Raw genomic sequence first — 15,379 nt, 5'->3', positions numbered from 1 at the left:
AAAGTACCCAAGGAGCTAAAGGGGTCTGCAACCCTATAGGAGAAACAACGATATGAACTAACCAGTACCCCCAAGAACTGTGTCTCTAGTTGCATATGTAGCAGAGGATGGCCTAGTCAGCCATCAATGGGAGGAGAGGCCCTTGGTCTTGCGAAGATCATATGCCCCAGTACAGGGGATTGCCAGGGCCAGGAAGTGAGAGTGGGTGAGTTGGGGAGCGGGGCAGGGGGAGGGTATAGGGGCATTTGGAGATAGCATTTGAAATGTAAATGAAGAAAATATCTAATAAAAATAATATCTTAGACAAAAGACTAGAGAAGAATTAAGTTTTGCACATAGAAATGGCATATGATATTCATATATATATATATATATATATATATATATATATATATATCTGTTGAAACTATCACCACTGTCAGGATAGTTGGACATTTCTTGTGAGCCTGAATTGTCCCTGTGTGTACAGGCACTGGTTGGCTGGTTCAATAATAAACACACAATATCTCTATTTGCAAGAAAAATAGGTACCTGTTCCCTGCGGCTTCCTCCCCCTCCAGTCACAATAGTGAAAGCCTTACTGCTTTCTCTCATCTGTCTCTCCTTTTCATTCCCTACTGGAGTCCAAGACCTGAAGTTGATGTGAGCAGCATTTTATTTATTTGTTTACTTTTTTCTTTTTTTGAGACAGGGTTTCTTTATGTAGCCTTGGCTCTCTGGAACTTGATGCTCAGTAGACCAGGTAGGCCTTAACTCAGAGATTCACCTCCTCTGGGATTCTGGGATTAAAGTAGTGCTGTCAACTCAATCACGCCCTGTTGTTTGTGGGAGGTCGATTTGTTTCAGGGGTATCAATTGAACTAAACCAGGGTTAAACTAAATCAACAAGGTTTGAAGGCACTGGAGAGGGTGAGGCAGTAATATCTGAGAGCTGGAAGCCAGCCAGGACTGCACAGCAAGACCTCCGTCTCCCAAAGAAGCAAAACAAAATGATGGAAAGACACAGCACTACCTTCATCATGAAGAAAAATAAAATCGGGTAATGATTTCCCATCGTCCAAAGTTTCTCTGAACCGTGGTCTGTATGGAGCTTCTCCAGTTTCCACAATAATACCTTTTAATGTTGAGGGCATCCTAACCTCGCTAGTGAGACTTACAGAAGGGAGGCACTGTGTGTCCTGCAGGGTAGGAGCTAAGAATATAGCAAAGCTGCTTGGGAAGTGGCACAGCTGAGTCTTACATTAAGCCCCACTGATCCAGTTCGAAGTGGAGTGAGTCAGAGCTGAACCCTCTCATTCTCCTCGACATGTGCAAGCCTACACTTTTGGAAAAAAGCACAAAGATGTCAGAAATGGTTTCTGTCGACCTACTAGACTTTGGATGGCTAAGTGTTTTTACTTTGTCTGGAAATATGTTTGGACACAGGACACAAGGTTTTCACATTTTAATGGCAGTGCTTATAGGTAACTTGCTTTCTTCTTATTACTTAGATAATTGGTATTGTTGCTACAGTTTTAAGGTATTTATTTCCACTAATATTTAATGCTATAACAGATAGAATTGTTATATGAAAAGTATAACTCTGAGAGAGGGAAAGTGGACATGTTCATACATCAGGCCCTGGTTTTACATTTAATTCCTTTTTGAATTTATTGTTTTTGAACAGTCAAAGTAATTAAAATAGATAAAAAGTATAATTTGTTTTTGTTTTTATAGAAACAATTTTTCTACAAGGTATTTCATTAGCAACATGACTGACAGTGAAAAACGTGGCAAAAGCCATTTTAAAGACAGTTATATGGGGTTTCATGATGTAGTTCACAGGGTCCTTAAATTCAGCAGCCTCCTAATTCAACTTTCCAAGTGATCGCGTGACAGGTGTGCACCACCATGCCTGGATCCCTTTCTATCCACAGATGTTATGTATAATATTTGCAGTGTGCCAGGAAGTAAACATTTTCAGATCATGATTATTTTTAAATGTGGTGCTATCATAGAATCATATGCTGTTAGAAGAATTTTAGAAAAATAAATAGTAAGGGTTTTAGTTAACTGAATTGATTCAAAACTATAGTAAACTTAGCAATCCTCATTATTCATCGACACCTGGACCCAAGTATTCAAATCAGGGCTGCTAAAATACCCCAGAGAGACTGACTGGCAGGTGTAATCCCTGAGTATCACCTAATCCGTTTATTTTGATAGACAGCAGACTTTTCCTTTGAGATAACCAATGAAGAAATTTTCTTTTTGTTTTTGTAGGTTTTTTTAAATTTTTCTATCTTTTATTTTACTTTTGTTTATTTGTTTGTTTTGGGTTTTTGTTTGTTTGTTTGTTTTTCAAGACAGGGTTTCTCTGTGTAGCCCTGGCTGTCCTGGAACTCACTGTGTAGACCAGGCTGGCCTTGAACTCAGAAATCTGCCTGCTTCTGCCTCCTGAGTGCTGGTATTAAAGGTGTGCGCCAGATTGTTTTGCCTTGAATGTATGTTTGCTCACCAATATGTGCCTGGTCTTTTTGAAAGTCAGATCCACTGGAACAGGAATTACAGGCATATATATACATATATACATATATATATATATATATATATATATATATATATATATATATGAAATATTTTGCCAAGTTATTAGTATCTTGTGAACAATCATATCTGTGTATTCTATGTGGTAATAAAAAATAGAGTAACAGTTGTAAAGAGAGCTCTGTCATAAGTATTTATATGATAAACAACTCCAAATGAAGGCAGCTCAAACTGAAGGAAATAAACACCCTATTTCGGGCTTTGATAGACATGCTTGTGGAGTTTTAACGGCTCCTGGCATGTCTTCCTGTCCCTAGTTTTTTCTCTTCACTTTTTCATCAACCCTATGGGACTGATCTTTGGAAGGGACTGTGCTGGACTTCCAGTCCATTTTACCCCATCAGTTCCCACTGCCAAAACATAAATAAGTAAATAGGTAAGACAAAAGCTTTGTAAACTCCAGCCCCAGGTCTGAGTGCAATGGCTTAACATTTCTAATTTGATCTTCCTCCATGAATCTCCCTGGCAGCCAGATTCCCAAACGCATCATGGCTTCGGAAAGTCTTCAAATTTTCCCCTGGGGGTGTTTTGTTTCTTTGCTAATTTGTGCCCACAATGTTTTGTTGTTTGTTTGTTTGTTTGTTTAACTCTGATTCATACCTGAAATGTAGAGTCATTTACACTTAGTTTCCCTAAAACTTTCTGGGACATCCTGACATGAGGTTGCCAGAACTACAGTTGCTTTTGCCTGTGCAGGTCACTAGGATTTGTCCGGTCCTGCCCCTTTGGCGTGCAATGACTCACACTGACGCTTTCTTTTGACACGTTGGTCCTACCTCCACTAAACTCAGAAGACCTGATTGTCATTTCATGCTACCCTGAGAACTTTGTGCATGGTCAATATGACATCGGTATTTGTTTATTTGATTTTAATTATTAGTTTTAATATCTCAAGATTGTTCACTGTCCCTGAGTCAAAGCCTTCACCAGAAATTTTCTAAATATGGTCTGGTGGTGCCTGAGTTTGTGCTTTACAGATTATCTGCAACCACTGGAAGCCAGCTATGTACAATGCATTTTCAGAAATGTCATAACATTAAACACATTTATGCCTCACATTATACTCACATCAAAGCCAAGTCTTTAACTTCCATATCCATCTACTTCCCACGTAGTCTGTAGGAGTAAGACACGGATTAGTACTTTGCACACTTTAAAGAATTGTAAATTAATTAATTAATAGTTAAGGTGTTTTTGCTATGGGTACCAAACTAAATTCTGAGAGATATTAGAATGCAGACTATCATAATCATAGCCTCGGGCTTTTAGAGGGTTGGACGAACTTCAAGGATGTTCCTGAGAGATAGTTTGAAGTACTATGTCTATAAACAAATTTCTTGTTTGCAACTGAAATCTGTAACAGGCGTGTGTGTGTGTGTGTGTGTGTGTGTGTGTGTGTGTGTGTGTGTAGCTGAGGCTATTCTGATCCTCACTGTATAGCCTAAGATAGCATCAATCTCCTAAATGCTGGGATTCAGAAGATGTACTGCCATGTGCAACAGAAATTTGTCTTGATGATTTGTTGCTCAAATATATAAAGATCAAATTTAAGGAAAATTTCTTCTAATACAAAAGTCAAAACTCTTGTTGTAGTTAAAATGTCTCTAGAATACTCCTTTAGAGTTAATCTTTACTTAGAATGTTATATTCATTCTCTACATTCACAAAGTAGATCAACTCTTCGTATTCCTAGAGCATTTAGAACATGGGCCCCCAGCACTGTGCAGGCACTGCAGGGGCCTTTAAGTAAATTTATGGCATGTCACCATTCTCACAGAACTTAAAATATGTTTGAATTACCAGAATGTTTATGAAATCGATCCAAGTTGGGTAAAATATAAATATGATGGAAACCTTCCAATCAGATGCATAATGTCTGATAAATAAGTGGTGGTGAATAGAGAAAAATCATCATTTCCTAAATTAATAAGCATACCCAGAAGGTACACTTTAGGTTTCTAATAAGATGTAATGCTTTATAAAATATCTGTTACTTTTAGGAATACTTTGTTACTATAAATTAATAAGCATACCCAGAAAATACAACTTAGGTTTTAGATAAGACTTAAGGATTTATAAATATTTGTTACTTTAGGAAGATCTTTAATTTATCCATTCAAAAGATTAATTATAAAATGATTCTTGGGTTTTAGGGATTCTTGGGATTTTAAAATATGAGCCATATATTAAGCTAAGGCCTAGACACTGATTGATGAATAAAACATATTTCTTTCACTCATGGAATTTACAGTCTAATGAGATTCCAGAGTAACACACTGTGTAAATCTCACATTTACTTTTTATTATTATTCGAGACTTTTCTTTTTGTATGGCAGCATAAATAACCACATTCTGTAAATTATCTTTCAGTGAACAAGAACTATTTGAATTTTGTCAGTATGGGTAATTCTTCCAGTTATTACTTTTTAGTAAATGACCAACATCTATTGAGATATTGCATAATAGGAAGATAGATTCCCAATCATTTCCATGACTTAAATCAGACTGTGGGGAAGCTTTGTCTATAAATTCCATTTTTATTCCCATTTCGTTGATGAGAAAAATACGACTCTGAAAACAAATCCTGCTGAAGATCATGCATGCAATACTATCAAGATGACAACCTTTGTATGACAGAGGTGTCATACAAAGAAAGAGCAAATTAGCAAGGAGAAGAGTCCTTGAGAAAAGAGTCCATATTTGTATCTATGGTCATTGCCAATCATTCTGTTTTTATAATATTATATGTATAAAATAAAAATAAAATTAAAAATTTAAGTATCCGCCTAAATCAGAAGACAGTATACACAGAATAGTAACTGGCATAACCAGAATAATTAGCAGCACACAATTATTAGGTATGACCATTTCAGACTAGATGTAAAACATGATTGAGGGTCAGACTACAGAAATATTTTAGAACTTAGACTCTGGATTTTCTAAACATTGGTTTTCTTCTGCAAAAAGAGCTAAGGATGTATGCTTTGCAGACTGGAGATTACTGTGGACCGAGATGTAATATGAATGAACTTACTGGGGAAAAATCATAAAGTGTTCTACATATGTCAATTCGTATTTGCTTGTTTGCATTCATAATCACTCCTAACAACTGTCTATCCTAGTTCCATGTCTGTAACTGAGAAAAAAAAAATACTTACCAAAAGCAAATTGGAGGAGGAAAACATTTATTTTAACTCATAGATTATTGTTCATTATTGAGGGAATCCAGAGCAGGAGCTCAGGGCAGGAACCTGGAGGCAGGAACTAAAACAAGAGACTAGGGCAGACAGCTGCCTGCTGGCTTGCTCTTCACAGTTTGCTCAATCTGCTTCCTTGTACCACCCTGAACCACCTACTAGGGATGGTACCACCCACAGGGGGCTGGGCCCTCCCACATCAATTGTTAATCAAGAAAATGCCCCCATAGACTAGCCTACAGGCCATTCTGATGGAGGCAATTCCTCAAATGAAATTCCTTCTTCCCAGGTGACCCTTGCTTGTGCTGAGTTGACAAAATCTAACAAGCACAGTGTCCTGTTGTCCACTTGATCAAAATAGTTCAAATGATCCTTTTATGGACACTGTTCCATGTTTCTCAAAATCAAGAACCAGATTTTATCAGAGTGAAATAAAAATTATCGATGGGAACTTGTCAACTGGATGTCTAGTTTTATATGGGAATTCAGGAAGAAGATGAGCTCTTCTATCTAGGAGCTTTCTGTGGTAAGAGATGTCTAGGTCTAGGTCTATATGTCAGGCAAACTTGGATTCTAGAGGTTGTAGGATGGTGTAAATGTGAGAGAAAGCAATCATTCTTTCCAAATAGAAGAAAGTAAAATAAGATGGTAAATAAGGAACTAAAAAAAGCATCTGCAAATCAATCATTTTAAAATCTAGGATCACTGCCAAAACCAGTTTCCTCCCTTTTTGTTATGTTTTCATATCAATGCCATATGTATACTTGACAATGGTAACTTGAGATGATCACTATATTAACAAACGGTCTACTTCTACAAGAATTCTAAGGCTGTCGCAGTTGCTCTTTTCACAGCAGATGTAGAACAGTACAACTGATGTTAGTTTTCTTCCAGAAATGTATTTTACTCCATCACAGTTCTAAGACTAAACTTGATCTGAACTTCTTTATTATATATAAAACGTATATGACACTTCTAGTAATGATGTGCTCATATATGTCTATGTGAGTGTGTTTACATTTAACCTGCTGTTTATTATTTAACAGGAATCCACTGTGAAGAAGACATTGATGAATGTTTACCGAATCCTTGCCTAAATGGTGGTACTTGTGAGAACCTGCCTGGGAATTATACCTGTCACTGTCCCTTTGATGATACTTCTAGGACATTTTATGGAGGAGAAGACTGCTCTGAAATTCTCCTGGGTTGCACTCATCACCAGTGTCTGAACAATGGAAAATGTGTCCCTCATTTCCAAAATGGCCAGCATGGATTCACTTGCCAGTGTCCTTCTGGCTATGCTGGACCACTGTGTGAAACTGTCACCACACTTTCATTTGGTAGCAATGGCTTCTTGTGGGTCACAAGTGACTCCCATATAGGCATAGGGTCAGAATGTAACATATCCTTGAGGTTTCAGACTGTTCAGACAAATGCACTTCTTCTCATCCGAGGCAACAAGGATATGTCTATGAAGCTGGAGTTGTTGAATGGTTGTGTTCATTTATCAGTCGAAGTCTGGAAGCAGTCAAAGGTGCTCCTGTATATTTCTCATAACACCAGTGATGGAGAATGGCATTTCGTGGAGGTAACAATTGCAGAAACTCTAACCCTTGCCCTAGTTGGCAGATCCTGCAAGGAGAAGTGCACCACCAAGTCTTCTATTCCAGTTGAGAATTATCAATCAATATGTGCTTTGCAGAACTCTTTTTTGGGTGGCTTACCAATGGGGACAACCAGCAACAGTGTGTCTGTGCTTAACATCTATAATGTGCCATCCATACCTTCCTTTGTAGGCTGTCTCCAAGATATTAGGTTTGATTTGAATCACATTACTCTGGAGAACGTTTCATCTGGCCTGTCATCAAATGTTAAAGCAGGCTGCCTGGGAAAGGACTGGTGTGAAAGTCAACCCTGTCAAAACAGAGGACGCTGCATCAACTTGTGGCAGGGTTATCAGTGTGAATGTGACAGGCCCTATACAGGCTCCAACTGCCTGAAAGGTGAGAGGAGTGGGGTGCCCGGGAGTGCTATGCCTCTAAGCAGAGCCATCTCTAATCACCCAGGCTGCCATCCCCTGTTAGAAAACATAAGAACCCCTCAGGACTTATGCTGGTATTTGTTCACTAATGAGATAAAAGGACACAGCCATGATATGTATTAATTATGATTGGGTTTCATAGGATAGCTAAGCTTTATTTTGGCTGAAAAGTAAAGTTAATAATAACAATAAGCAAATAACTCCAATTAATGTGGTGTCTCATCTAGTTAGCAAAATGCTCTTAGCAATTTGCCATTCATTGTGTATCAGAAATGTATAGAAAATTTTAGTTATTTGTACAAGATGTAATCTTTTAGAGAAAGGAGAGTTTGGGGCAGAAAATTAGTTACTGCCACATACTAATATCACATCTTGTGCTTGCTAGAGTCTCAGTGAATAAACCCTTTCCTTATCTCTCCACGTAACTCATACTTCCGTAAGAATCATGGTTAAGATTAGCAGGTTGACAAGCCATCAGTTCTAGTCCCAACTGTCTCTTCAAAGGTCTTGTTTTCTAAAGAGGATAGATGCCTTCCGTAGGAAAAAGAAAGAAGACATGAAATGCATTATCAGGAAAACTTGGTAGTTGTCACACACAGATTATGATTCCTCTAGTAAATCAGTTTGAAGTGTATTTCAAATCCCTCACTTCTGACATCACTCTGAAGACTGCCGTCAATAGCGATCAATACATACCTGCTCACTTTTATCATTATTATCATGTATTGAGAGGGCTGAGAGGGAACTCTAACAGACTGCTTTGAAGTTTTGCTGCAATTTACTCCAGCATTTTAGAATGAGTCCAAGGAGGACAACATATGGTAAATAGTCTACGCTGTTCTATATGAAGGAAAATTAAAACCAGCCGTAGCCTATACTCTACTCCATGTTCAATGGCTAAGAATTATTAGAAACTATTCGCAGGTTTTCCCCTAACCACAATATTCATTACAATCATGGACCTGCTTGACAATGAGGCATGGCATCTGCTGCTCCGCACAATATTTTAAATGGCGTGGCAAGTTGTTTTGTGATTATTTTTAAAGGTGAAATTATGCCAAGGCAATGGTTCACGTTTTGAAGAAAAATCTAATTGACCCAAAGCAATATTTTTACTACATATACAAAATAACAAACAGATGCGGACTCATTTTGACTGGCTTCCAGATGCGGTGACCCTTGAGGTTAACACTGACCTGGGGATGCTGACTGTCCTAGGAAATAGATTCGAGAGATGCCAAGCCAGCAGGTTCTGGTTTTCTTTAGATTTTTTTTTTCCAACTTGGAAAATAATGAACTTTTGAAACAAAATTCCTGATTTGGTTACACTTTCCATATTCCCCCAAATAGTGTGATTACACCCCTCTACTCACACCGAGTGTGATTATATCCCCTACACTTATACAAAGTGTGATTAAATCCTCTATTTTCACAGTTTGAAACTGTTTAGCCCAACATTTGACATCAAATGATTATAAGGCAGGAATTTCATAAAACCCTTCACTTCTGAAAATTTAGGAGGGGAATTTTTAAAGAAAGTTATATTTTTCATATGACCCTAGAATCATAAAGTTAAAGTATTCTGTATTGCTGAGATCCATAAGGAAATGTTTTCTATATTTTATTCCTTAAACAAACAAACACACACACACACACACACACTTAAGACTACAAATGAGCCATTCTGTATGCATATTCAGAGTGAGACAACTAAAAATCAAGAGGGAAAGCCATCAAAATAACAATTTTTTAAAGATGTATTTTATTATTTTACTTTATGTGTGTGGGTCTGAGTGTTTGTTTCTACACCACGTGGGGGCAGATTCTCCTGGAACAGGAGCTAATGACAGTTTTGAACTGCCTGATGTGGGTATTGGGATCAAACCTTGGTCCTCTACAAGGGCAGCTCGTACTTTTAACCACTGCATCACCTCTCCAGTTCTCAAACAATGATTTTGGAACAATGTTCGCCATTGTTAAACACAATGAAAGAAGAAGGCATGTTGAATAGAGGGGAGGGTTATCTGAATGATACAAAATGTAGACAGACATTGCCGATATCTTGAAACTGATCTCAAGTCATTTATGCCCCCATAAGGGTTCTGTAGCACCCTGAACTGCCCGCAGTAATAACATTGTATGTCTTGCATTATGTGTCAGAAGAGGGTCTTCTGGGATATTGGTCTAAAGCAGTGGTCCTCAACCTTCCTAACGCTGTGACCCTTTAATACAGCTCCTTGTGTTGTGCTGACCTCCCAACCATACAGTTATTTTGTTGCTACTTCACAACTGTAATTTTTGCTACTTCTATGAATTATAATATAAATATCTATGTTTTCCAATAGTCTTAGACAAGCCCTGTGAAAAGGTCATTCATCTCCAAAGGATTATGGCCCAGGGTTCTAAGAGGACATGTAACGTACCCCTTTCTATGTTTGGAAAGTATCTAATTTAAAAAACAATTTATATATGTTTGTCCTCCTTTGTACACCTAGACTTTTAGAATGTTATTACATTAGAATCAGTGTTTGTAAGGTTTGACAGAGCCTCATTCAGTAGCTGGATTTCTTATGTAACCCTGCTTTGAACTCACTCCAGGAATAGAGAATTCACTATCCTATCTGGTCCCAAATTTTGAAACAAGTATTTTTGATGATGATTTAGCCCAACTTCCATTTTCCCACACAGTTACCACTGGGGATGTTCTCATTTAGGACTTAACATCCCTTCTTGAGAATTCCTAAATATTTGAAGAAAAATATTCCATGCCCAGCAGCCACTCCCAGCATCCTACACACATTACTTACCTCTAGTATCTCTGTAAGGCATGTCTCTGTGGGACATCATTAGCTACTTTCTTGCTCCATTGCCATACATTTGCCTCTTTCTAACAGGTGGTATTTAAATGTACTTGATGATACACTGACATGGAACCACAACTTTCCTCTTTCTATACAATATGCTCTCATTTATCATGTTAGCACTACATTTAATTTTGTGACAGTTTACAAATTGTCTTTTGTCAGTCATTGTCATTGTGAAGCTAGAGTCCTCTTCTATTGTAAACTGATAAGTCACATTTAATATCAGTGCTTCCTATTAACCTCTCACTAAACTTCACCTTACAGTCCATCAGCATTAAAATCTGTCAAATTAAATTTTTTCATCCATGCAACTTTAGAACATATCCACTCTCTGTATTAGCATCAAATCTTCCATGTGTATAGTTGGGTCCTTCCTATGTGGCTTACCGTGTTTCTAAAATCAAGTAGCTCATCACACACTCTGCCTACCTGCTTGTGATTTCTGAAGAATAGGCTTACTGGAGAGTCAAGTTTCTAAGGAAAAAAAAAAAAGAACCCCATCCTTGTATCCTGTCTTTTATTCTGATCCACAAAGTGATGCTGCAGGCATCCTAGGATGACCAGCAGGGACCTGGCCCCCTGAGCTTGAGGGATTTTTGTGTCTATCCTCAAAACTCAAGGGCTTCAAGAGCCCCATTTTCTTATTAAGCATTTTATCCCATACAAAAGTGCCGCAGCATGTGCAGAGATGTTAACCTGTTCAAAGGGGCTATTTTATCTGACAGTACCTTTGAAAGCTACCTGTAGTTGCCTGGAGCCGGTGGTGTCCAAATGCAGATTCACAATGCAATGTTCCTATAGGAATCAAGTCAGAGTTCTGAAAATGTAGCCTTTTATGCAGAAAGTCTTCAAACACAGATGGTTGTCTAAGCAAGCCTCGCTGTGGTTCAGCTACACTAAAATATGTCTTACTTTCGCACAAAATTCAATTGGTGATGATATCTAACTGTGATAGGGTATGGTCTCCCCTCTGCGCTATCCCCTCCCCCCTTTACAACTGAGAGGTGAAAACCCAAGGCAGCGATATCTTCATGACAGTTTTGTCAAGCTCAGCAATAATTTCTGCATTGCAGATTCAGTAGGAAGCACTCAGCCCTTCCTGTCCTTGACCTCAGTCAGTTAACAAACATCCTCCTAGAGCCTCTTTCCCCAAGAGATTCCTACCACATGGAGTGACTTCCCCAACCTGAGCTGGATAATCTTGCTATTGATCGCTGTCTTCCTATGAAGCAGTTCAACTTCACGACATGTCTGCTTCAGCAGGCCTTCACACCCACAGCACAGATGAACTGGGCAGTGTGCCCCAAGGGCACACGGTGTGCTTATGGCCACACCTTTCTTTCACCAAGATCAAACTCAGAGGTGTCTGGATTTCATTGTCTGGATTTTAGAGAGGAGACAGGGATGCTTAGTTGATCATTTCAGATGCCTTTTTTTTTTTTTCTCTTTTGTAACTGACAGGTACCTATTATAATACAAATTATAGTGATTTTCATGATAATCTCGGGAGCTCAGAAAAATGAGGAAACTTCACTCTTCTAGTGATTAAGACTGTCTGGGACTTGAGAAAGTGTCTGGTTGTGTATATGCCTGTGAAAGTTCCATCTCCCATTTCTTCTTACATTTGAATGTAAAGACATTTTTTTTTCTTTCTCCTTCCCTCTTTGGACATTGCAGAGTATGTAGCAGGAAGATTTGGCCAAGATGACTCCATCGGATATGCGGCCTTTAGTGTTAATGATAATTATGGGCAGAACTTCAGTCTCTCAATGTTTGTCCGAACACATCAACCCTTGGGCTTACTTCTGGCTTTGGAAAACCGTACTTACCAGTATGTCTGTGTCTGGCTAGAGCACGGCCGCCTAGCACTGCAGACTCCAGGCTCCCCCAAGTTCGTGGTAAATTTTTTTCTTAGTGATGGAAATGCCCACTTAATATCTTTGAGAATCAAACCAAATGAAATTGAACTGTATCAGTCTTCACAAAACCTAGGATTCATTTCTGTTCCTGCATGGACAATTCAAAGAGGAGATGTCATCTTCATTGGTGGCCTACCTGACAGAGAGAAGACTGAAGGTTATGGTGGCTTCTTCAAAGGCTGTGTTCAAGATGTCAGATTAAACAACCAGAATCTGGAATTCTTTCCCAATTCAACAAACAATGCATACCATGACCCAATTCTTGTCAATGTGACTCAAGGCTGTCCCGGAGACAACATATGTAAGGTAGGGTCATTCATGTTAACTATATACTTAGTGCATACTCGGGATGTATTTATTAAATGATTTATTATAATCACTCTGCTTTTTTCTTGGGTTGTTGTTGGGGGGGAGTTGCTTTTTTGTTTTTGTTTTTGCTTGTCTGTTTGTTTGTTTTTGAGATGGTAGACTAACTATGTAGCCCAGAATGGATTTGAACCCGAAAGCTTCCTTCCTGACCTTCTCAAGTGTGGGTGGGGATTACAGGAGTATGCTACCACACCTGACTGAAACATTTTATATGTAAACAAAATGCTGATGCCCTACCAGTCATGGAATATTTTTCATCTGTATATCTTAAGAAAGCCTGGTAGATTCTCAAAGAACCATGAATAAGTGACGTTTGTTTTTATTGATGCTATAAATATGTAACAGCCGACGTAACTCCAGTCACATGCTTCTCTTGCTCCCAAAACAATAAACTTTCCTAAGAATAATAGTATTTTAATCCACAAGTTCTTAATTCTTAACGGTGTTCTATAGATGTAGCCCAACTAGTTTCTTCTAGAAGACCCCACTAAATTTAATATCAATGCCCAGCTACTTCTGTTCAGTCAACAACAAACTTTATTTCCTTTCAGTAGCTGGATTTGAAATCTTTGACATATGATTTCTCAAAGCCAATGCTCTGTTTCAAAGAAGACTTTCCATGTCTTTAAACAGCTTTAAACATGTGAGATGATCATCTCTTTATGAGCTTTTGAAGAAAGAGGAGGAACATCACTGGCATGACTTGAACATCTATGAGCCCCAATAATTACTGTATGTGAGACTCAGTTCTAAATATATGTGAATAAAATACTCTAATATTCTTATATTAATACTTTTACTATAATTGAAACTATATTACATGTATTAATTCATTTAGTTATACTGACAAACTACTATAGAAAAGGAGCATAGCTCATTTATATATTTACAGATGAGAAATTAAAGTTTATAAAATTATGTAATGTGCTGCGGGGTATAGCTACAATCTATCCTCAGAAGTGTAAAGAAGAAAAAGGGGGTGTGTAAATAGGAAAAACCATGTTAATAATAGACCTTGGATAAATGCAGTGCAAGATCTAAACAAATACTTTTAAAATTTTTGTGTTTTGACTACTCTCTGAGTGACCTTGAAAACTGAAATAGTACCGTGTCCCTGGTAATCAGGAGGCAGGGAGAATTGGTGCTTAGAGTATCGAGGACCAGTCTGTACTATTTCACCTTGTTGTGGATCTTAGGCAATTAGAAGTACCCAGAAGTAATAATCTTCACAAATGTGTGTAAAGTGCCTGGTACCTTGTAAATTATGGAGAATATCATTCTATTTCAATAATCCCTCTCATGTCATAAACAAGTTTTCTATTTTCTCTTTTCTTCTGTTCTTCCTTTTCTTTTTATCTCCCTCACACCTCTGTCTATTCATCATTCCTTTGCTCTTTTAGTAAGCAATTGGAAATGGTAGTAGTCAGCTCCATTCTATCCTATTAACAATGTACAAAATGTCTAAAATGCAAAGATGTAGAAGAATTGGCATTTTAAAGTAACAGATGATCTCACCTTTCACATTGTCGTATTTCACTGTCCTTGCTTTTTATCCTTTTGATTTTCTTTCTTTCTCAGTCCAACCCCTGTCATAATGGAGGTGTCTGCCATTCCCTGTGGGATGACTTCTCCTGCTCCTGCCCTACAAACACGGCGGGGAGAGCCTGCGAGCAAGTTCAGTGGTGTCAACTCAGCCCATGTCCTCCCATTGCAGAGTGCCAGCTGCTCCCTCAAGGGTTTGAATGTAGGTGGCATTCAAAGCTGGCATCCATCCAGGTTCATTGGTACATTTCAATTATCCCAACAAGAAACAGTGAACAAAGAATTCAGGCATAGCCAACTTGGAGAAAACTACGTGAAAAGTTTAATAGTCCTGGTGTGACCAAGATCATGACCAGAATAACCGCTGGGATGCATATTAGCCTGAGCTTCTGAGTGAGAAAATGAGCCATTGCAATAATAAACCTAACTCTTTATTTCAAGCTAATTTGTGAAGGACAAGATAAATGATACCTGACTTTGCTTTCTCAATACTGAGAGTATGCAGTAAATGTACACACATCTGGCTCACTACCACCGATTCTTGATTTCTTGGTTATGTTCATGGTCACCATAATCTAATGCTTCCTCACATGTCAAACAGAGAAAACAACACCCATTTCGCATGTTTCTTTGTGTATGATTTTATGTGTATCATGACGTGTAGTAGGTGCAGGCTTACTGTTGTGTAACTGTTTCCATCCTTATGAACTGTTTTCCAGTTTCAATATTACAGTCATGCTTTCGAACTAAACATTCAGATTTATGTGCTGTCTTCTCACTTAGATCAAATAATGCACAGTCCAAAATAGCAAAAGCTCTGTGTCTGAATTAGAATTAAATTAGAATGAGATTCTCTTCGCA

General features: G+C 38.1%; 1 protein-coding gene across 2 annotated transcripts in view; it reads left to right on the top strand.

The window, feature by feature from the left end:
* Crb1 (crumbs cell polarity complex component 1) overlaps positions 1 to 15,379 on the top strand; it is a 171,646-nt gene that overhangs the window by 113,291 nt on the left and 42,976 nt on the right. For both annotated transcript variants that reach the window (XM_021198249.1, XM_021198250.1), the window contains 3 exons: positions 6,830 to 7,786; positions 12,366 to 12,913; positions 14,555 to 14,720. In XM_021198249.1, the coding sequence (XP_021053908.1) occupies positions 6,830 to 7,786; positions 12,366 to 12,913; positions 14,555 to 14,720 (1,671 nt within the window). The remainder of the gene's footprint in view (positions 1 to 6,829; positions 7,787 to 12,365; positions 12,914 to 14,554; positions 14,721 to 15,379) is intronic.

Source organism: Mus pahari, chromosome 5 (genome assembly GCF_900095145.1).
Source record: "Mus pahari chromosome 5, PAHARI_EIJ_v1.1, whole genome shotgun sequence".
Taxonomy (NCBI): Eukaryota; Metazoa; Chordata; class Mammalia; order Rodentia; family Muridae; genus Mus; species Mus pahari.
Note: the sequence above shows the minus strand (reverse complement) of the source record. Positions and strands in the feature narration are given on the sequence as shown.